We start from the raw sequence: 23,197 nt of genomic DNA, 5'->3' as shown, positions 1-23,197 counted from the left end.
ATTTATCTGTGCAGTCACTGCCCTTGAGTGCACATGTTGGATAATGGCGGCAGTTTTTCCAGGCAGATCCCCAGTTTGGACACACAGTTGCAGTAATTGCACACATAAAGGTGCCCCAAAAGCTTTTAGGAAACTGGTCCAGTACATTTTTGCATAAGCTGCTTTTTTTTGATTGGCTGGACACAGCCGTCAGTTACAGCTGTGCGACACCCCCGGTGCATGCGTATGCATTGATACCCATTGTATGCGTGCTGCTGAGGCCAGACTTTGGGGCAACGAGGTGTGTTTAGTAAGCCTGTCAAAGTGCTGTCGGTCAGTCATGGTACCGTGAAAAACTGACTCTCCTCTGCATCGGCATCCATCAGACAAACCGATTCCATCTTCATCAGGCTCATGGTGGGTTAGAAATAAATCCATCCTAATAGAAAGACGACATAGGATCAATTCCTCCCACTTGGAACGCATGCATCGCGGCTTGGCACCTCAGCCTGGCCTCTGCATATATGCAGCAGTGGGATACTATTGTCCTATGAACTCCTGGTTCTGTTGAAGTCAATTGCAAAACTCTCAGTGGCGTCACGATTTCATCCATTCTCTCTTACTTTTACAGTGTGCTTTGTGACGGTCTCCCTAGACTAGTGGGTAACATAAAGGGCCATGAGACCGGCCAGTCTGCTTGATGCGTGAATCCACGTGAGGGCAGTAAAACTTGCCTTTCCACATGTAAACGGGCGTGTGGGTGTGCAGATGAGGTAGCTGGGCCTCTTGCTGCCTGCTGGGTCACTCAGAGGGGCACCATGCTGTGGTGCTCGCTGCTAGCCCAAAGCTGACGCTCCCATCACTCCTGGCAGAATTTCATCTGGCCAATTTGGCCATGATTTAGCCATGGTTTATGATTTGCAGTGATGTTAGAGCCGTGTTGGTCCCGCGATATTTTAGAGACAAGGTGGAGGGGGTGGGCAATATCTTTTATTGGGCTAACTTCTGTTGCTGGAAGAGACATGCTTTGAGCTTCTTCATGGTTTCCGATGTAGGAAAATCTCCTGTGATGGAATTGTAGACCCAGAGCTCAGCTCAGGATAGGGGTGCAAAAGCAGCTTTCTACTCTCCCGATCCTAGCCAGCTATGGGCCCAGCTGGTCCCCAATGTAGATTGGGCCTGCTCCTGACTTGAACCAAGTTCCAGTCCACAAGGGCCTGCTATGGTAGTCAGAGATCTCCTGGGCACAGGAAACTCATGACCACACTCCTGGCATCCATGGAAGGGAGGTGGTTTAAGGAGCTGGTGTTTTGCTACTGGGTAATCCCCCTACACTTTATACAGTTAGATGGACCATCAGGCTAGCTGTTTGAACGACTGGAACAATGACATGCGTTGACTTCTCGTTTTGGTGGCTATTTAGACTTATTGTCTGTTGGTTCACTGCCGTGCGTATTTGCCTCTGGGGTCAATAAATCTTGATATTCCCCTCAGTGGAAGTCCATATGTGCTTAATCACTTTGTAAACTCTGCTTGTCCATCAGCAGGTTAGAAGTTGCAATGCAGAGTAGTTCATTTTCATTGCATTTTTTAACAGGCCACATGGAATGTAGAGTCAGGGGTCATATGGCAGAGTAATAGAATAGCAGGAAACTATTCTGCTGATGAAATCTCGGTGACGTTTTCAAATAGTTCTTCAGTTTTGGATAGTCCAGTAGCAGAGGGGAGTATATCACCTTCCAGGACTCATCATGATTACAGATGTCTGCAGAGTGCAGTCTCTATGAGACCAGTAGATCTACATTCTGTATCCCTCTAATGAGCTGAACTGAGACCCCAGGTCCAAGTGCACCCAAGCCTGGGGGGGTTGAAAATCCAGGCCTGAAATCAAACTTCTCCAAAGTTTGGGGCATGAGGGTTAGAAATCCATATTTGGTGGTGCATTGGAGAGAGAGGATCAAGCTGCCAGCTCAGACTGGGTCTCAGGGCTGGAGGTTCTGATCTAAAGTTCTGGTTCAGGTCCAGCGCCATTCAGTAGCCTTCAGTATCATCTTATGGGGCCTACATCAAGTGTTCCCTGTTGGGTTGAGGCAGAATGCACGCTTTGGGAAATCAAAAATGAAATGGCCGGTGTGGTGACTCTCCTTTAATCTGTTCAGCTGCAGGATGCCTTGAAATGTCAACACTGCAAAAAGCAGTTTAAGTCCAAAGCTGGGCTCAACTATCACACCATGGCTGAGCATGTCAACAAGGTAAGGGCTCCTGGAGCAGGCACTGATCTCCAGCTTTCATTCTCTCTCTCTCTCCGGGAGATGCAGGCGAAGAAGAATAAACAAACAATTCTTTTTTTTTTTAAATGGTGAATTTGTTGCTTATGCAAACAAAGGACTGGAAGCACCAGCTTTCCACCATCCCACACACAGCTCCCAACATGTACCTCAGTCCAGATCTGCAACATGCCCTGCTTTCCCTGTCCTGAGCACTGTCCGTCCTTAACACACAGCGTATATCCACATATACAGCATGGATACCCACTGGACTCCGCACATCATAGCATGACCAGAAAAGACTAACATCGAGAAGCCAAATTTTCAAAGTGCCTAAACTCTGCCTCCAAAATTGGGCTTGCAAAACCATGGGAAATGGGTAGTTACTTACAGGAATCACATAATTGGGCATTTAACCTCCCAATGGGCATGAAACAAAGTCTACCTAGGATGTGCAAATGTGTGGTTTGCACAAGAACGTATTTGAGCTCACAAAAGCTGGCAGGCACAAACTTTTTGAGGCCGCTCTTAAAAATCTGGTCCTGTATATTTCTGGGAGACCAGGGCAAGGCATACCCGTATTTTCTGTATGTCCTGAATTTACCAATTCCATCTTGCCTTTTTGTTATGAATCAGGCTCCGGTGGTCTATTGTAAAAGCAGATTTTTTCACTTATGAATTGCATATGGATTTTCAAATTAGCCGTTTGCATGTGAACACATGCTAACTGTATGGGCAAATTAAGCAAGCGGTTTCAAGGGCAGTGAAGCTCTGGAAAATCCAGCCCATGATTTTTAACCCGAGACTCTCCTCTAAGAGTTGAGAGAGAGTAATTCCTTGCGAGGGTGAAGTTTGCGACAACACTCAGGGTACAGAGGACACGAGTGAATGGCTGACTCTGTTGCTTCTGTTACTTCCTTGTTTCCAGCCTGGTCCCTTGGAAACCGCTGGAGTTGGTGAACAGGAAGAGCGGGAAAGGCTGAGGAAAGTGCTAAAGCAGATGGGGAAACTGAAATGCCCCAACGAGGTACAAGAACAATTCCTATTTATCGTTCTGCAAAAGGATGAAAGGAATTAAGAGCCCAGATACGGAGGCGGACAGAGACGTAGCACAACGACACTTTGTTTGTGGGCGTTTTAAAATGAATTCCCCGCAGCTCAGTTCTCCCTGGGGTGTGTACGCTCTGTGTCAGTTCCTGGCAGGAATGGTCAAGGAAACAGGGAGGTTGAGGAATATTCACGGAAGGGGAATTCCCAAGTGGTAAACCCAAGTATCTGCCCCAGAAAGCTGAGTCTCCTCCAGCCAGGGAACAGAAACATAACACATGTGGGCCAGCATGTCCAATCGGATCTAACCCATCCAGTGGGAATTTTGAATACTTGCAACCAAGGAACTGTTCACAAGCAAGCTCCAGGGCAAGAATTATTCACTGAAGTTCTTCAGTGAATAGCTGCAAGTAACATGTACCGTGAGCTATTTGCAGGCACGTTGGGAACAGATAAAGGGGCAAAATAATTGGCTGTGAATGGTTTGCCAGGTTGATCCCACGAGCAGCAGTTCTTTCCACCCCAAGATGTACATTTACACCCTGTCTGTCATACGCGTTTCTGAGAATCCTCGCACTTGGGTCTGAAGTGCTGCAGGTGGCCAGCCCAAACTGGTCTCCTCTCTCTATTTCTCCTTGTCGGAGGTTAAATGTAATTTTTTGAGGATGTTTTGGAATGAAGGTGGCCACTGGGCAGGCCAGGGGCAGGTGCTATTGGCTGCTTTCCATTTAATTGTGCGTGCTCTAAACAAGTGGAGAGCTCGGGTTGCTCTGAACCCAAGTCTCAGAATTGTTCCTTGGGCAGGTTTGGTGGATGGTACGAAATTGTATGGGAGGTGGAGCACGCCAGCTGGCAGAGTGGCGATCTTAGGGACGTAAACTAGGACAGATTCCCCAGAAAGTGAGGAACGTCTGCTCCATTCCCAGGGCAACAAGCAGAATGGGTTTGGGGCACAACATCCTTGCACAAAATGAAGGACGTGATAAGAAACCTCCCAGACTAATTAGAGAGAGGTTGCGGGGATGGTGCAGCTGCCCTGTAGTTCGCAGCTCCCACAGGAGTTACATGGGGAAGTCCAGGGTCCATGCCGTGGAGGTGCAGAACAGCGTGGTAGATGGTATTGATGTGTTCCTCCTTGAAATGTTGGAGTGATGGTGCTATGATCCTTTCAACCTGTTCGCATGCATGTGCAGTGAATGCACCATCTAACCCTCTCTTGTTCCCATCTCCATAGGGCTGCACAGCCAACTTCTCCAGTCTGATGGGATACCAGTACCACCAGAAATGGTGTGGGAAGCATCCCTCTGAAGTGGAGAAGCCCATATTCACCTGCCCACATTGCAGGAAGAAGTATAAATCCAAGGCGGGACATGACTACCACGTGCGGTCGGAGCACACTTCTTTGGTGAGTCTCAAGAGCAAGGCTGAATGTTAAAGCTTGTGTCTCTGTTCACTTAAGCAGATAGTGCGGTAGGTGCAGCAAACCCCCACAGCCCCCATTATGTTCATAGGGCAGCAGGAAACTCTCATTACAATGGGACCAAACTGTCCCTGACTTCTTTAAACACTATCTTGGAGTTTTGAGACAGATGAGAAAAGTTCCTGAGTGGAACAACCAGGGTCAAATGAAGCCTCAGTTCTCTGTTGTTTACACATGTCTCACTGCCCATTTAAATGTTCAGCCGGGCATGTAATTTGAACGTGAAACTATCCTCTGATAGGGCATGAACCCATCCCATCACAAACCCAAAGAGAGTCCCCACTGGAGGCTATTCTTGTGAGTGACTGCTGCTCAGTGTGAGTAAGGCTGGTAGAACTGACTTCTGAGGGATACATCTCTCCTGGAAGTGTAACTTCCATTTTAGCTTACCATACACGTGCTATCGGTGAGCAAGCTAGTGTGCGAAAAGTAGACATGTGACTGCAGCGGCATGGGTTAGCTAGGGTCCTGGGCGGGATTGTGCTCACGGTGGCCAGCCCAACCCATAGTCAGCGTTTCATACGTTTTGTTGAAATCTACTGATGGAACAGTCACTCACTGCTGTAACTTGCTCAGACTGAGACATTAATATACGTGGGAACATGGCTAGGGTTAAAAGACCATCTCACAAAAGAAGTTAGCCTTCTAGCTCTGTTAAGAAGGGAGCTTCACTCCAGTTGGAGGGCCAGATTTGCAGCCTCCAGCCTCTAACTTTGCATGTTTGCGGAGAAGGCCTGGGAAAGGGCTCTTAGCGTTTTGCAAGCCCAAAACTTACCTGTGTGTGACAGTTTATTTGCAGCCTGCCGTGCAAGTAATGGTGTGTGCAAAAGCTGGTGTGCAAATACGCAGGCCCTGAAAGCTTCCAAAAGCAAGATCTGAAGTTCCCTCACCAGTGATAAGAAGACTTTCCTTTTCTCATAGGTCTTTCCTCTCACAGCTGTTAGCCTTTCTCTTTCCTAACCCTTTCCATATTTCAGCCTCCCGAAGAGCCAGAGGTGAAGCCAGAGGCCACCCCAGTAGAAGATTTTGAAAGGACTCCTAGTGGTAGAATCCGGCGCACATCAGCCCAAGTAGCGGTCTTTCACCTGCAGGAGATAGCTGAGGATGAACTGGCCAAGGACTGGACCAAACGAAGGATGAAGGACGACCTGGTACCTGAAACTAAGCGAGTAAGAACTCCTGTTTTTTCCTGCCATTACGCTAGGTGTGAATGGAGACACTGGGGTGCCGCACACCTCTACATGCCAGGGAACCAGTTGGCAGCTGGGGTGGATCATTTCTCCCTTCTTAAATGAAATAATAGTGCTCGTGTGTGGGCATCTGGGGAGCCATTGCTCTACGCAGATGCACACTTGCCGAGCCTCGTCTCACCCTCACCAGCTCCAATCCAAGGCAGGATGCATCTCCATGCTTGGCTGAGAGGGAGTGGGCCTGGAGGAAGCTGGCGATTCAGGGTGGGTCTACACAGCATGTTAAGACCGGGCTCTGACTCAGATTTGAGCTCAAGGCCCTTTTCCATCCCCACACACTTCAGTCTGACTTGGATCAGCAAGTACTCAGGACCCAGACCCTAGGACTCTGCCAGGGGGGGTGGGTCAGAGCCCAAGTCCTGCTGTGACTCGGGTCCAAGCCCTGTCATTTTGCAGTGTGGAAGCAGCTCAAGCCGCAGTCAGATGGTCTACGCAGTGCAATACGGACGTGTTGGCACGGCAGCGAGGTCCAGGTCCAGCCATTGTGAGCCCAGGTTTACGATGCAGGGCGGACGCTCAAGCATGGGCTTGGAAGCACCGAGTCCACAAGCCCGGTTCTTACAGGGTGTGTAAACGTACTCTAAGAAGGACATGGTGATTGGGGATCAGGTCTTGCAGTTCCATCCTCCTCCTCGTTGTGCTGCCAAAGGGCATGAAAGTCTCAGATACGATCCACTTCCTTCCAGTTCTCTTCCCTTGGCCACTGGGAGAAGCTTCTTTCCCAGAGTCCTTGAAGACCGAAAGGATTATATATACCCAGCTCTGAGCCAGTGCAACGCCTCTTGCAGTTTGCATGAAAAACCTGGCCACTTTCATCTCTCAGGGCCGAAGCACAGAACCCTCTCGCCGATGACAAGAATTTATCCCAGTGCTGCAGGATCTTGACAGTGCACTGGAGTTCCCAGGCTGCTTTGCAGTACTCCACAAAATTAAAAGTCACATGCAATTAAATCGAACATCCTGTCCCAGATCCCTGGGGATGCAATACCTGCGAAAGCTCCCAGATGACCCTCCCCGGGAGAGACATTTTCCTCATCCTGAGCCGCAGCAGGCAGTTACTCGAATCAAATTGTAAAGCTCATTTAAGAACAAAGAGAAGAAAAGGAGCTCTTCGGTCTTTCGGTTTGATGGCTCAGCAGTCTGAGGGGTAGTCAGCACAGCCAGTCTGCATGCCCTTCTGCCAGCGGTGAACCTGCTTCCTGAGTAAAGAACTAAGCAAGGCAGGTGTCCTTGCAGTTCGACTCTGGCCTTCCTAGCTTGCTTGATGTGCTTGCACGTTTTATCAAACGCTCTTAAATCATCCCTGTGCAGAGGCATATGTGCCATTCCAGCCCTGTTTTGAGGGCTTAGGTGGGAGTTGTTTAGGCCTGTGCTAGCCCTCTGCATCTGTGAATTCCCCGAAAGTGGGCTTCTGCTCTGAAAAGTGACTCTGAAAATGGTTCCCTCTTGTCATCCCGCTAACAATAGTGACTCGTAAGGTTTTCTTCCTGCTCAGCATTGCAGAGCTGATACAGTCACGGCAGAGTGAGTGGGATTCTGGTCATTATGATTTTGATTACAGTAGCCTCGAGGCCCCACCGTGCTCTTCACTGTACATACATATAGTGAGACACTCCCTGTCCCAAAGTCCTTATCATCTAAACAGAAAAGACGGACAAAAGACGGGGAGAAACAGACACAGAGAGCGGTGAAGTGACCGACTGAGGAATATGAGTGACACGGCTCGCAATAACAGCCAAGCTTCCTGAATCCAGTGTCATTTCAGTAGACTCTGCCTGTCTGTTCTAATCCATTCTGGCTCTCATGTTTTCAACAGAATTGTTCAGTAAGTTCTGACTGCAGAATGTATCCTCATTTGCGATGCATAAGCCCCAAAGAACCCAGCCTGACTCTCAGATCCCAGCCTGCATGGGCAGAGTGGGCAGTTAGAAAAAACATCTTCCTTCTCGCTCCCTGAGCAGGTGACATCCGGGCATCACTGAGAGGCAATGAACAATGCACCATGATGCCTTTTGTTTTCACAGTCTGTTTTAGAGCTGAGCTGTGCCGGAAGCCTGATTGCTAGAGCGGGTTGAAATCTTTTGTTATTGAAAAATTCCGTTTTGCCAACATCAAAGTGCTTTGGGAAAGCATTTTTCAACCAAAGAAAAAAATTTTGAAACAAACGTTCTGTTTTGTTTCAAATATTTTCACTGAAAAACTGATTTTTTTTTTTTTTTTGCTGAAATTAAAAATGGATTTTTTTTTGCCAGCTCCATTTCTGACCATTGCTTGAATTAGCTGGCGAAAGAGCCATTCAGCTCACTGTGAATCACTTGCTCACATATGGGCTTTCACGTTCTGTAAGGAGCGTGTTAGCAATCACTTGTCTCTGCTGCCCAGCTGAGTTTCCCTGCTCTCCTTGTATTGCTTTGCTTTGACTCGTGATGATGATGATGATTTGTGTTGCCATAGAACCTCGGAGTCCCAGTCATGGACCAAGACTTCAGTGTGCTAGGTTCTGTACAAATAAATATTAAGAATGGGAGGAACTTCCCCTAGAAATAATGTTCCTTTTTTTTTTTAAGACATTTTCATTTGTTTAGATTTTATTAATATTTTCCCTTGTCTGATTGTAACCAGGGACACGAGCCACAGCCCTTTGTTAAGAAACCAAACTAATTTTTCAACAAGCCTCAAAGGGGAAAGGGCATTTATTGGTACATTTAAAGCGATAGTTAGAACCTCCTCCTGTAAAACGCTGAGTATCCTCAGCTCCCTTAGACGTCAGTGGAAAGTGATGGCTCTTAGTGCCACATAGACGGTGCTCAGCCGCTAGCATGATCAGACCCCTGTTCCACAAGAAATGGGTTTGAATCTGGATTGAGGCTTTCCCAGACTTTGGGGATCAGGAGCCTTGAGGGGGTTCATCATTGCGTCCGGGGACCAGCTGTCAAATTCAGATCTGGGTTTGAATTCTGAAGGTGTTCCATTGGGCCCCGCTCCACCGTATTCCTGCCAGAGTCCCACTCCCTCTTTGGTGTTTTTTTGTTTTGTATTTTGGGGTGGGGGAGTGTGTTTTATTTTATATACAGGGCCCTGGGCCTTTTACCAGGCTGCAGCTCTGTGAAATCCTTTTCTGATTGTTCTGAATTTCAGTCTCTGAGTGCTATGATTTCTAAAAGAGAGGTCATTCCCAGGAATGCGTGAACGCTGAGTATTCCCCATAAAGAGGAGTTACATCTTCCCCCATGTTCTTAGCCCAAAACACTGATGTCAGCCTCTTGTGGGAAAGTCACTTCTAGTTAATACTTTGTCTAAAAAATATGGTTAAAGGGCCTTAATGCAGATTCTGGGCTCCAGAGAAGGGTCCTTGATCTCAAGAAGTCTGACTGCAAGCTGATGTATCCAGGGGATTGTTATGGACTTGACTTTTAGGTAGGGTCGATATCACAAAGATGAATTTTTTCTCAGAAAGCCTTGAGTGTGTTGCAAACAGGGCCTCGTTGCCTTGACAACTCATCTTTTCAAAAAGTAATTCATCATACGCCCTATTCACTGGCAAAATAAACAGCCACGAAAGAGGCAGGAGGGTCTTCGCTGAGCTGCTGATAGGAGTTTTGCTGACTTTAAAATACACTGCTAAGCTCTGCATTGCTTTGCTTGCTTTTCTTTTCTTTTCTTTTTTCTTCTTTCTTTCAGAATTGCCTTTTCCCCCACCAAACTGGCTCACTTCTCTCAGCCCTGGTCTAAACTTAAAAGTTTTGCTGGCATTGCTAAGTCAGTCAGGAGGGTGAAGAAATCCCTCCCCTAACTGACATAGCTGTGCTGGAAAAAGCCCTAGGGTAGGCACATTCATACCAGCAAAAAAAAGTCCTTTTGCTCATGTAGCTTATTTTGTTTGGGAAAGTGGTCTGAGCTGTCCTGGGGGATAAACTGCATCTCCACTGGGGAAGGGTTGCTGTAGCTACAACAGTAAATCCTCTGTAGTGTAGACAAGGCTGCCATTTTCAAGGGTTATAAGGGAATTAGGTGCCCCCCAATTTTCGATGCCTAAGGCCTTATGCTCTTTCCTAAAGGCCAGCACCAGATACTTGCCATCTACTTTAGAAAGTGACCCCTCAGTCCTCGGCCTCTCAGAATTCCCAGTCTATTAGCCACCACTTTCACAGCATTTGGAGGAAAAATGCCCATGAAAAAGGGAACACCTCCCATCTCTACCCCTTTCAGGGCAGCGTTGATAGTCCTGGGAACAAAGTTTAAATCCTGGGAGTAGTTTGGTACGTCACAATTGCAAAATAACTCACTGCAGCCTCTTTATCCCTTAGAGGAACAATTCAGTTCTGTCAATTCCCCCAGCTGACAATTTGTTAGCTGCAAGCCCCAGTGGAAAGTTTCTTAAATGGATGTACCTCTCTTTACATTCATAACCCAGGTCTACTGCTTGCTCAGTGTGTGCCACATTCCCTTCTAGTGACTGGACTCCCCCACAGAAGATAACAAACTTCTACAACTACCAGCTGATTGAAGTTCTCCTGTAGCTCAAGTAGTGGTGGGCTGCTATAGAGCTGAGACCCTAAATTCAGATCCTGTAGATGGGGGTTGTTATAATGGCTCTGAGACAATTTAACAAGCTCCTCATAACCCAGGCTCTACGGCATTAGAGAAAAACGATTCCTCCAAAATTAATGCACTTTAACAACATGTTCCTCTCTGTGCTAAGCAAACCCATGTTTCTAAATATCGACTGGAGCCTTGTTTTCTTGACCACAATCTTTATATGACTCTGGTTAAACTGAAACGGATGACGTGTTCCATGCTAAGTGGCTGCTGGATATGTCACGCTTTGAGGGCATGTTCTGGGAAAAGCCAAGGAAGACACTGTACAGATTTCTCCTTGAACCTCCTCTGACATTACTGGGACTTAATGAATCTAACATTTCCAGGATGGGGCATCACTCAGATCTCAGACTTCATTCACTCCAGCTCCAGGCTCTGGAGTGATGTGTGCACGTACCTCAACGCTTTGGAGGAAAGAAATCGCACAGTGCTACCCCTCTGGAGCACAAGGACACACTTCTAAAGAGGCAAGGTGACAGAAGATCTGTTTCATGGTTTGGTGCCCTCCCTCTGTGGACCGATTTTATTTGGAGAAGCAATTCTCTGTGCAGGAAGCCCAGAGCGACTCCCCTGTCCTAGATTTAATGTGCCTTATCTCAGGCAGGGACTCTGCCATCCTAGCCCTGTTTTTCTCAGGTCTCTGTTGTGGCCTTTTGGGAGCTAAACTGTGATTTGCTTTTGTGGTTTTGCTAGTTCTTTGCGCCTGCAAAGAAATGGCTGAGTGCTATGGCCTGTTCTGGTGAGCGCTCTCTGGCTGCATCAATGTCTTGATTGATTAGTTATTATAAAGATTGTGGCTTTCAGGCAGGGGTGGGTGGCCTACCAAGGGGTGCTAATTTTGGTTGGACGTATTCCTGGAGGTTTCATCCCATGACATAATCGTTAATTAACGATTCATCTTTAATTCCTGGAGACTCCCAGGCAATGCTGGAGGGTTGGCAACCCTAGGCCTAGCGTTCGGTGAACAAGCCCTGTTCACTCCTGGAACTGGAGGCTCAAATCCTAGCTGAGATCACATGTGTAATGAGTTGGTTGGTCTTGCCCTAACCTCTTGTGAGCATGTATCCGCACCATTGTCCCACTGGCATCTCTTTGGAGGACGGTGAGTGACGTTCTCACACCGATTGAGGCTGAAATTCGCTAGCAAAGCTGCTGGTGTAAAGGAGGAAACACGCCTCAAGACCCCTCCACGCATCCACTAATAGGCAGCAGCCAAGTTCCAGTTCTGGCTTTTGGCTGAACGAAGAACTATGATGAGTTTAGACCTGGGCTCAAGCTGTGAAATCCAGACCGGGATCTAGATTTCCAACACCTCCAAAATCAGGCCGGATTAGATATGGACATTTGTCTTGGCCTATTATAAAGCAAGAGAGCAAAATTAAATCTGGGTTTGGATTTTCCAACAAACCGAAGGTGGAGGCAGGAATGAGTTTAGGACACAGGATGCTGGTTCCAGCCCATCTCAAAAAACAGGGTTCTGTGCTCTGCACAAAAGCCTATTAATTGAAGATCTAGGCTGAGACTCACAAACTCATTACGCTTGTAACCCAAACTAGCTTTGAACCTACATCTCCAAAGGTGAATTGCCAAGTAACTGTCTCCTCTTCCTCCCAGAGTTTTTGCTCTAGAGAGACAGCATGTGATCAGAGAACAGTGTCTTATGCTAAGAACCTCTCTGACTCATAAAGCCAGCTTGATTTGCAATTTGCTGGCTCTAGCTTGGGCAGTAAGTGTGGTTTTGATTTGCTATGGGGTATTTTAGGGAAGGAGAGCTGTCTAGAGGGAGAGGATTGAAATATGAAAGCTAATTAAATACAACTGTCAGTCAAAACGCCTTCTCACCCCACTCCATCCTCCCACCCCCTGTTATTCTCCTGAAATGATGATGGGCCTTAGCCAAATACAGTTGTAGCTGTTTAATGATTTGGCGATGAAGATTTTTATTTACAGGCCGTTTGAGAAAATAAATGGAAAAAATAAAAATATTCCATGCCTGAGGCTCCTTCTTAATACAGACATGAAGATGATGCTGACGTCTCTAGAACCACAGTGCTCTGGGGAGACATGGGCTTAGCTAGTTATTGTGACACTGATTTCTCTCTGGAGCTGGGAAGCTGGAGTGACGAGAGATGCTGGAATCTCGGCGCCCCTTGTGAGGCTGTGGGGATGGGCAGTTGCTGGCTCCATATCCAGTTGCTATTAGCGTTCGTTTGTGTTATTTATTGATTTTTTTTTTAAGTTTTAATTAAGGGGGTGGGACCCTTTGCTGCCCAGCTGTAGGCACCAATGACTGAAAGGATTTCAAGGGCAGTGGGCATTGCTTTGTGTGCTCCTCCCCACTCAGGTCTGGCATCCCCACACAGCTCCAAGCAAAGATTCCTGTCAGGAATCTTTGTTGGCTCCATCTGGCTGCCAGTTATGGCCTTTTCAAAAGCACCATGTTTCTCCTGGACAGAGCTGAGCACGTGGAGGTTGCTCAGTGGTCTGTTCTGAGATGTGGCTCTTTCATTTTTCAGTTACATTTGATTGGCAATGAAAGCCCCGTGTTTGAGGACAGACCTCTTGGGTCATTAAAGTCATCTGACCTTGGTGGGACACTGGCATCCCCTTTCTCAGCGAGTGCCATGTTTCAGAGCAGATTGCCGGAAGGGGAGCATGTCGCCCCATCCCAGGTAGAAGAAGGCAAGAAGGCAAATTCAGCATGTTCAGAAAAGTCACAGATGGGAAAGAAATGTAGACTGTCAACTCCCAATTCTATTGGAAAATGTGATCTTGAATTCCTTTGGGGAACACTTTCAAAACAAGTCCTGTTCTTTTGCAAGCACAGTTAATTTATGCATTATCACTTGTGAGCACAGATGGTAGAATTTACACATACAAAATCCATCAGTCTAAATTTTCAGAAAACTGTCTGCAGTTCCACACACAAAAATGCATGCATAAATGCAACAGCAGTAGCTCCATATGCAGCTAGCCAGTTAGACTGTCAGTCCCCATTTATGCGTGCAGTTACCACAACACAGCATGCAAAGTAAGCATGCAGTTGTGTGTACATTTTCCTGAAAACGTAAGCCACCAGATGCACGTGCAAGAGTACAGCACAGAAATTGCCCATGGACGTGATTGTGTGTGCAGTGCTGTGCATACAGAAATGGAGTCCACAGTGAGGTCCATTTGAAGGTTTGGTCCCTTACACGAAGCCCCAAAGTTACTAACAAAGCTGTAATTAAAAGCACTTGGAATGAGAGCCCAAGCCAAAAAAGAGAGCGGACAGAGACAGAGTCTTTCATTGTTTAATGGAATAGTCCTGTTAATCCGTGGATGGAAGCCATATAGGCTGTTGAAAGTTAGACATCACACCCTCTGCCAACAATAGAGTGTTGTTTGTTAATTGGTTAGGAAGTGCAGCAATTGCTATAGGGGCATCTTTAGCACAAAGCAGTGGAAATGTTGGGCCCAGTACTACCCCCACTGAAGTCAATGGGAGATCCGACTCCAGGTCAGCTAAGTTTCTGTCTTCAGAAAACAGCTGCTTCAGATAGCACTGGCTGGCACCAGTTGTAGTGGTGACCATTTCTCCCACGCGACTCTGTCATGTACCTTAACCAGCCTCACTTTCATTCCCAATCCCTGGCCACTCCAGACCGGAGACCGACTCTCACGCTGGATTGCGTTCTGTATGTTCCGTGCTGAGGGTGACGTAGCTATGAAGGCCTTAGCTGAAACCTCCAAACTCATTGTTCAGCCCTGATTCACCTCTTCACGGCGGGGGGGAACCCATTCAACGGCCCACAGGGCTGGTACAGCTCTGCTAATAATGTTCCATTGTTTGGCAGCTAAATTACACCCGGCCGGGGCTTCCGAAGTTAAATCCGAGGCTGTTGGAAACCTGGAAAAATGAAGTGAAGGAGAAAGGACACATCAACTGCCCCAATAACGTAAGGAGGTTCTCTGTACGTATCACGGGTGTGATTTTCAAAAGAAAACACACAGCTGGAATCTTCAGTAGAAGGAGAGAATTCTCAGTGGGAAAACCCCTGAACTGAACACGGAGATGCTTGCTCAGGTTTTTATTCAGCCCATACTTAGGTAACACTCCCAGGGAAGTTAATGGAGCTTGGCCTGAATAAAGACTTCAGGATTTGGCCCACTGATATTTCTTTGTTCTCGTTTTCCTGTTAGTTGCCTTGATGACTATTTGAAGCATGTCCAATCACTGTGCACTCCTGGGGTACTCATTATAATACTGATGGACATAATTACCAGCAAGAGGCTAGAAAGCAGAACTGGGAATCTGGGGCTCATTGTTCTAAGGGGAGAGCTCTGCTTGTTGAGCTAAACCAGCGGCTCGGAGGGACCTTCCTAAGGATTGCAGGATCTGGGTTATGGGAGCTGCTTTTTGAAGTCATGGGGAGTTTTGCCTAAATAAAGACTGCAGGTTTTGATCCAGGGAGTTTCTTTTTGTACAGGACCCACATTTCCCTAGACTGTCCCTTATTAAAGCAAGTCAAGGTCTGATTTTTACTCTGTTAGATGTGACTATAGTAACTGATTGTGCAACTCAAGTAACTGAGTGTGCAAAGAGCGAAGATTAGCTGTTTGCACGCAAAAATACCCTATTGTGCATGCATGGCCACCATAATTTCCCCTGTAGATTAGGGGCGTGCATTTTGTGGGTGCACTTCTGCATCTAACCTCTTTTGAAACTCAGGCCTTGCCTGACCTTCCTCTGGATGTGAACTGCCCCCATTTCACTGGGCCATTGATTTATAATCTGGAACAAAGCCCTGCTAATGGGAATTTTAAAACCAGGATGTTAGCAGGGTGAGACGCGTTAGCTAATTAATGTCATATACACGCACTTTGAAAAGACGTTGCTCAGAACGTCAGCTGATTATGCTACTGCCTGGGTAATTAGCCTTTCTGCCTGGATCTTCTGCTGCTGCTGTAAGAACTCCGGGAGCTCTGCAGGGCCTTCTAACGGCTAGAAAAGGTACATTTTTCACAGAGACATTTAGGGATAAATTTTTCAGCCTTGGTGCAGAGGAACATAGCCACATGACTCCCATTAGCACTAATAGGAAATGTGTGGCTTGATCCCTGTGCATCCCACAGAAAATTAACCTCATGCTGATTATCCAGGGCTGGCAATCGAAGACAGCCTCCTGGGTACGGTGGGCGGCCGTCCATGAAATATAGAAAGACAGGAAGCAAGTTGCTAGCCCTCTCTGCCTCTTCGTTTCTTTCTGCAGAGCTGTGAAGCCATCTACTCCAGCGTTTCTGGCCTGAAAGCCCACCTGACTAACTGCAACAAGGTAAGTCCATCTGAAAATGGGTCTAGGCTTTCTGCCGCTATTTCTGTTTAGGGCAGGCGGTCTTCTCTCTCCTTCTCCTCCCGCTCGTTAGGGGGAAATGGGCCAGATGCCCCCGATAGAAAGTAATTCAGAGCGTGTTTTAAAAACTATTTATCGCATTGGGTCCTTGGGAAAGGTTGATGCCACTGGGAGGCCAAACCCTCTGCTCAGCTCCCACGCAGGCTGTGCTAATGCAAATATTTCAACGCTGCCCCACGCACTCGCTTTAACACAGCCCTCAAGGAGCCACCTCTAGGGGTGAGGAGAGGCGTGCCCGTCTCATGCTGACTGAAATCAGGGGCCTTGGTTGCCAGGTAGAGCCGGCTGGGTGAAGGTCATCCTCTGCAGTGGTCCAGCAGGAGGCCAGGCACTCCCTGTACCCTGGACGGGCCCACAGTCCTTGTACAGGGCCAGTGCAGGGGGAATTGCACCCATTCTTGGGTGCAAGGTCCTGTATTGTCACCTGCCATCTGTGAGCTGGATGGAGAGCACCAGCGCCTTTCACACAGTCCGCCTTGTGATGCTGGCCGCTTTCAGTGGCTCCCAGCCTCTGCCGGATTGGAACAGGAAGTAAAAAGCTCCACGTCTCACCAAGTCCCCTGGACCGTACCCACTGCCCAGAGATGGCACCAGTCGATTCGTTAACCCTTTCATCCAAGTGTGCTGGGGATGGGGAGCCAAAATTCACCAGCTGAGTTGGGACAGAGTGTGGGACCGGCATAGCCTACTCCCGCCTCGGGGATGTACTCACAGCCGCAGCGCAGGGTCTGGTCTGCCGCTTTCCCCCGGCATTCCTGCCTGGCCACTGAATTCATGCCGTCATGATCCCTCCCCTAGCCTGCTACTACGTCATCGTCATCATGGCAAGTCCCAAAGGGGCGTGGCCTCCTTGGAGATTGAGCCCCACCCCGCTTGATCTCTGGCAAGGGGCTTAAGGCGGTCGGGTTGTATATTCAGTTTGTGTGCATCACTAGCCATCTTGTCACGCCACCAAAGCCTTGGACGCCCATATGATCACCGGCCACATAGCAGCATCCCTTGGTGTGCACGCCTTGGAATTGGTTGGTCTTCCATTTTAATAATACGTCCATACCAGGCGAGCTGCCGAAACCAAGCCAGTGCTGATGGAGGCAGTTGCTGGGTTCACCTTTCTGATCTTGTCCTGCCACTTAATATGAAGCAGCTGACAAAGCGGACGAAAATTGAAAACATCAGTCTGGTGTTCATCAGCTTCCCTCCGCACCCACGTTTCACTTCACTGCAACGGAGTTGGTGTCACTGTGTTCTGTAGAGCAGCGGCTGTGTAGCAAACATGATGTCACGACGCCCCCACAGAGGCTGCCGAAGGACCTGAAAGCCGGCAGCAGCGGCTGCTGGAAACATATCCGTATCTTTTGAGCATCTTCCAGCACGGCCTACAAGGCTGCCCAAGTATTTGACAGCTGCCACCAGTTCAATACACCAGCCGCACAGGTTAATACTGAGCTGGTTGCAATCTGGAGTTGGACGCTGCTTGATGGTAGTGGCCTGGAACTTATCTGGCTTAATAACCAGACCAGCACGTGTTGCTTCTTGCCCAGTTAGACCAGCCCTCAGCTGCAGCGACTCACCAACCTGAGCCAATAAGACAATGTCCTTGGCCTACTGAAGATCTCAAAGCAGAACAGGGTTCAGCTCCACAACAGCTGCCTTCACAAGCTTATCCATCAACCAGTCAGTGCAGTGCTGATGCCGAACAGCCGTGGTGACAGCCCTGCCACACACCCATGGAGATGGGGAACCCTGCTGTGTATCTGCCATGTATCGAGCCTGATACAGCGCATCCTCAATGCCATCCGCCATGCCACCTTATTCAGACAGGTACAGACCCCACCCTCATGGTCAGCAGGGCGTAGAGAGAAACGCCTTAACATGCCAGCTAGTTTGTCAAGCACTGGGCTTAAATGCCTCTGGTGTCCTCACTTCGGCACCTCCTTAGACAGCATGATTCTCATCCTAACCATCTAGCAGGGTTCTGACACTTAACACACAGTACAGTAAATACAAAATAACCCGTCGTTCAGTGCTAAAGAGGAAGGTGCTAAAGGAATTAGACACCTAACTCCTATTGACTTGGGCGCCTAACTCCACTCATCCACTTTGGAAATCCCAGCCTATAGAAATACGGTGTGTCATATAAAGAACAGAACCAAGGGCAGGAAAATGGCCACATAGTCACATTATCTATCTAGGTAAGTATCTGACCTCCACTGGAGTGAAACATGAGAGCTAACACCCGATAGATATAGCAATAGTGCTTCCAGTTTAAATTAACTCCAGGAACATTGGCCCACAGCAAGAAAGGGCGACTCAGTGCAGAACCATGGAATTGGAACCGAGAAAGAACTTGTAAAACTTTTTATCTCCTGAAATCCTTCCAGCTCTAAATCACAGTGAATGTAGTAGATTCCAGAAGGCAACTCTTCAGTTCCTGTGGGCCAAATTCATACCTGCTGATTATTGAAAACATACACAGCCCTCTCCCCTCTAGCCTTAACTAGAACACTAATGAGAGAATTTAGAAAATCATATGCAGAAATCCTGCACAAAAAGCAGAGTTTTCACAAAATAAAATAGCATATGCATGAGATTTTAACTGTTGTTTGGATCAATTACAAAATCACCCTGCTTGCCAGAAAAAGAGGCCCCTTCACAGCAAAGCCAACAGACTGCTCCAAACCATGCAGGCGTGCATTTGCAAAAAATATGTCTGCAGTTGCACCCTTAATTGTAGGTTGAATTACCATGGCAGTGCACAGGCAACAAATGCACAAATGATCTCTCACATCCTTAGCTGGTCATTTCAGTGCACAGCTGTGGTAACCACCCTCACAAATCAACCGAGCAACTGCCCATGTATTTTTCTAAATGCACAAATTCTTGTGCCTTATTCTGCAATCTACAGGCTTGCCTCTAGCATCCTGGGTACACATCAAATCATGTAGTCCTGAGTCAGGAGCCAGCCCTGGTCTCCAACTTGTGCAAGGAAGGACACAGACTCAGTGCAGTTCCCTGGCATGGGGAAAGCATGGGGAATTCCTGTGCAATCAGCCTGCAGGTGTCCTCTACCACTGTGTGGAGATGTAGTTTGGTAGCTGAATGTGGGACAGGCAGGGCAGGGGACGTGTGGCTCACACACACAGACTGGAGGCCATAGGACAGCTCTGGAGGATAGTTGGAGGATACTATGCCCCATGGCTGCTATAGAACTCAAAACACACAAGGCAGCACTAGTGTGAGGAACTGGGTCTCAGCTCTTACTGTATCATTGACTTCAGAGGGAGTTTTGCTGGAAAAAAGACTGCAGGATTTAAACCTCCAATAATCCTCTCTACTAATCAGTGGGGCGGGTGAGGGGGGGTGTCTGGCAGACACCAACAGTAATTCTTATGAAACCCAAGGAGCTGGACTGAATTACATCTTTCATGCAATCCCAGTGGAGTGTTTAGAATATATTTATGGCTCATTCAGAAGGGTCAAATTGACGCAGAATCATTGCACTAGGGTCAATATGGATCAATGATCTGTGATTTTTGCATGCTCACTTCTGGGTTAAGTGCTAAGTGGGAGTCTGGGCTGACCAGGCCTGCCTGTCTGCAGACACAGCTAGGAAATGAAAGACCTGTCTGCCATAACATTTACAACATGAACCCAATTATGAAGAAATTCCCACAGAGCCCATACATCGCCCAGAGGGCCTAATATATAATTCCCTGGCCAATGGAGAACGTATTATCTCCTCTGTGCCAGTAGACTGAGGCAGAGTCAAAAAATCATTCATTTTCACAAGGACTCTTAATAATGAAAATCCAGCAAATTAATGGCCTGTTCAAGAGTATGAAGGCAAAATTAGGAAAGACCCGATGATCATAAATTAGAAGTTTCTCTCCCAGTAGGTGTTCTTAATGATCCCTGAATTTGCTGACAGTAAAGAAATGGTGTAGCTAGCGATATTAAATGAAAAAATAAAAGTCTGTTAATATAATATTACAGTCGAGATTTTAAATGCGCGAACACCCGGAAATTCACATTTTCGCTTCCACAGAAACCATCATTTATTCCCCGTGGGGTGCATATGTGGTATTTTGTATTATTGTAGAAGGAGTTACTTTTATGCCTTGATACACAGGTACAATTACAGTTGCCGTGGGAACCATAGCTTTGAATTTCCTGGCTTTCAGGCAATTAAAATCCACACCGTTATGGAGGAAAATGTGCCTCTGTTTCTGTGTGAAAGCTCCCCTCTCTCCTTTGCTTCCCCAGGGAACGAGTCTTATGCATCATGTTCCCTGATGTTTTTCATGGGTGTTCCAGGGCGTAGGCCCAGGTTTTCAGGTACATGTGCAAAGCAGGTGCACAGATGCACACGTGTGGTGTGGGTAATTGCATGCACAAATGTCTCATTGAGCAGGATAATGTTTGCAGCTTTACCATGGTTGCATGCACTCTTGCAGTAATTGCCCACAAAAGTGAGATACGCGAATATGCATGCATCTGCACCCATGCCCAAAATTTGTCCTCCATTTGTATCAAAGGAAACTTCTCTTCCTTTTGGATCCTTCTGAGGAGAAGGAGCCCCCTCACTGTAACAGATAAAGGGCCGGATTACATGGTAAGCTCCTGGCCTACAGCTCCAGGAGCAATGGCGTGTCCACATAACCGTGGATGCAGTATTTTAGGAATACATCTACTCCTTTACCTTGAAGACAAAGTCTTTGAGCTCTGGATGCTGAGGGGGCATTTGTGGCCTTCGAGTGGCCCTGGACCCATCATCATGGGCCCAAACATCAGGACATTTTCTGCAGACAATGCCTAGAGATTTCCAAGGGGCTTCTGGGTTGTGAGGAGAGAGGGAGGCTGTATTCTCACCTGAAGTTTGAACGTGCTTTGGCATACAGGAGGCTGCTCTTTGCCTTTCAGGGAGACCACTCTGTTGGGAAGTACCGGTGCCTTCTCTGCCAGAAGGAGTTTAGCTCAGAAAGTGGAGTCAAGTACCATATCATCAAGACTCACTCAGAGGTAAGGAAGTGGGCGGGGTGCAGTGGGGCTCTGGGGCATGGTTGAGGCTGTTTCCTGCTAAGGTTCACCTGTATCCACTAGAAGCTCCCGTTGGAGCTCGCAGAGTTTAGGCAGAGATGGGGGATGAGCTTATGTCTCTTTGCTTTTCTGGCCGTCCCTCCCTGTCCCACCTGTTTCACCTTCATCTGAGGCCCCAGGGCACCCAGTCTAGTATCTGGCACGTCCAGAAACACGGCACTCCTATGGCCTTGTTTTGCACACTTGGTATTCAGGGTGGGCGTTGGCAACCTCATTTAGCCTCACTTCCAACCCCACCCTCAGACTGAAAAGCTTGACTCTGATTTGAAGGTTGTTGGATTCCCGTTCTGCTTAGGGGAGACTGAGAGAAAGGGAAGAGAGAGAACTGAAAACAGAGGCGGGGGGAAAGTGGAGTGGAGCCTGGGAGGTGAGGAAAAGTAGAGAGAAACTGGGGGGATGCTGGGGGAGAAGAGGAGAGAAATGTTAAAGTGAAGAGAGATCCAATCCACACCTGTATAGCACACACAGAGGGCACCATTCCTTCTGTCCTTAATACCCTGGACAGATATTTTTTCCCCTTTCGACGGAAAAATGGTTTGAGCTATAGGAGGAAAAGCTTTGCCTCTCAGGGCCCTGTTATGAGAGGCAGTGTGGTCTAGTGGGTAGGCACCGGGCTGAGTCAGGACACACAAAACTAATTTGTGGCAGTTGCAAAACTTAAGCTTCCACAAAGATTTCCCCCCTTCCCTGTTTCCCCTTCCCGCGCGTCCATCATTACATGTCAATGCCTCTGTGGACAGAAGCTAAGAGAAGCATTCAGGCTATGGCAGGAGATGTACTTTGCACAGCACCCCATTGGCAAGTTGAAACTGGAGGAACAGGGGCAGGAGGGTGGAATAAGGGGGATTTCCCAGTGAGAGGTAAGAGAGGGAAATCTGGGGGGGGTTTCCCGGTTGTGTAGGGAATACAGGCGTTTTCCCCGGTGAGAGTGAGGCCAGGAGGGAAAACAGGAGTTCTCTATAACAAGGAAAGGGGGAAGGTGTAAATGCGGTGGCTGGGACAGTGCTCGCCGGCCTGGGAGGGTCGCTAACCACCAGTCCTGTTCTTTTCCCTTTGGACACAGAACTGGTTCCGAACCTCTTCAGAGGCTGCCCGGAAAAAAAAGAACAGGGACCAGATTTCCTCCAGCCAGGAGGAGAAAACGAAAAGCACAAGTGGGAAGAAAAGGGGGAGAAAACCCAAGGAAAGGCCCCCGGAAACGTCTCTGAAAGGCAAAGAGAGCACGGCAGCAAAGACTAATCTTAAGAAAGCCACAGAGAACTGGGAAAGGTCCAACTGCAGCCCCGAAGGGAGAGAGAGAGGCACCAAGCTGCCCGCCAACAGGAAAGGGGGAGCCAGTAAGATGCCCGAGAAATAAGAGGTTCAGAGACTCTCTGAGGATTAGTTTACAGCCCAGGGTAATGGGGTGAGGCCCCCCCAGTTTTCTCTCCCCCACCCCCTGCTCATCCGTTTTGTTTTAAAAACAAAAACCACTTTAAGCAAAATCACGGACCGTGTTTCACACTGGAAAAAAGGAAAAGACTGCAGTTGTCCATCCATCACCCACGTGCACACGCCCATACCCCTGGACTCCCCTACACACACACACACACACGTGCACACTTGTGCGTTCACTCGGGCTGCACAGCTCTTCCGCTGACATGTCACATAATGCAGCCAAACCTCTGCGAAGCAGGAACCCCTCCCCGCCCCCGCTGACCGTTTCCTTCAGATTCTGTGCGCTGAACCGGTGATGCTTGAGCAAGAGGAAAGTGCAATAGAGGCAGGGTGTAAAGGCTTTTTATTTGGGATTGCTTGTCGGATTGCAATGCCAGCATAGGAACCGGATTGGTTTCTTTTTGGGTGGGGCCGGGGAGGGAAGAAAATGATCTTTTAGACGCTGTCCGTACCACGCCCACAAACGGTGCTTCAGCCTGTGGCTTGTTAGTTGTGATGAACTAGGGGTGGGGTTGAAGAGGTGTCTCCAGTGAATAGGCTTTGGCTACCTGTTGCAGTAGCTGGTGAGGCTTAGAAAATGGCAATCCCGAAGCCAGATGCAGAACATGGTTATAGCCAGGATCCAAAGCATCGCGCCCTTAGGAAAGA

The 23,197-nt window shown here is 48.0% G+C and overlaps 1 protein-coding gene across 1 annotated transcript in view; it reads left to right on the top strand.

Annotated features, from left to right (window-relative positions):
- Positions 1 to 22,595, top strand: part of ZNF512B (zinc finger protein 512B) — a 59,038-nt gene extending 36,443 nt beyond the window's left edge. The window contains exons 10-17 of the mRNA XM_084645143.1: positions 2,139 to 2,231; positions 3,175 to 3,273; positions 4,528 to 4,698; positions 5,751 to 5,942; positions 14,459 to 14,560; positions 15,875 to 15,937; positions 20,936 to 21,034; positions 22,176 to 22,595. Of these exons, the coding sequence (XP_084501269.1) occupies positions 2,139 to 2,231; positions 3,175 to 3,273; positions 4,528 to 4,698; positions 5,751 to 5,942; positions 14,459 to 14,560; positions 15,875 to 15,937; positions 20,936 to 21,034; positions 22,176 to 22,469 (1,113 nt within the window). The 3' untranslated portion in view covers positions 22,470 to 22,595. The remainder of the gene's footprint in view (positions 1 to 2,138; positions 2,232 to 3,174; positions 3,274 to 4,527; positions 4,699 to 5,750; positions 5,943 to 14,458; positions 14,561 to 15,874; positions 15,938 to 20,935; positions 21,035 to 22,175) is intronic.
- Positions 22,596 to 23,197: the final 602 nt, after the last annotated feature.

This window comes from Lepidochelys olivacea (assembly GCF_965140295.1).
Source record: "Lepidochelys olivacea isolate rLepOli2 genome assembly, chromosome: 13".
Taxonomy (NCBI): domain Eukaryota; kingdom Metazoa; phylum Chordata; order Testudines; family Cheloniidae; genus Lepidochelys; species Lepidochelys olivacea.
The sequence above is the reverse complement of the archived record's forward strand: the minus strand, read 5'-3'. Positions and strand labels throughout refer to the sequence as shown.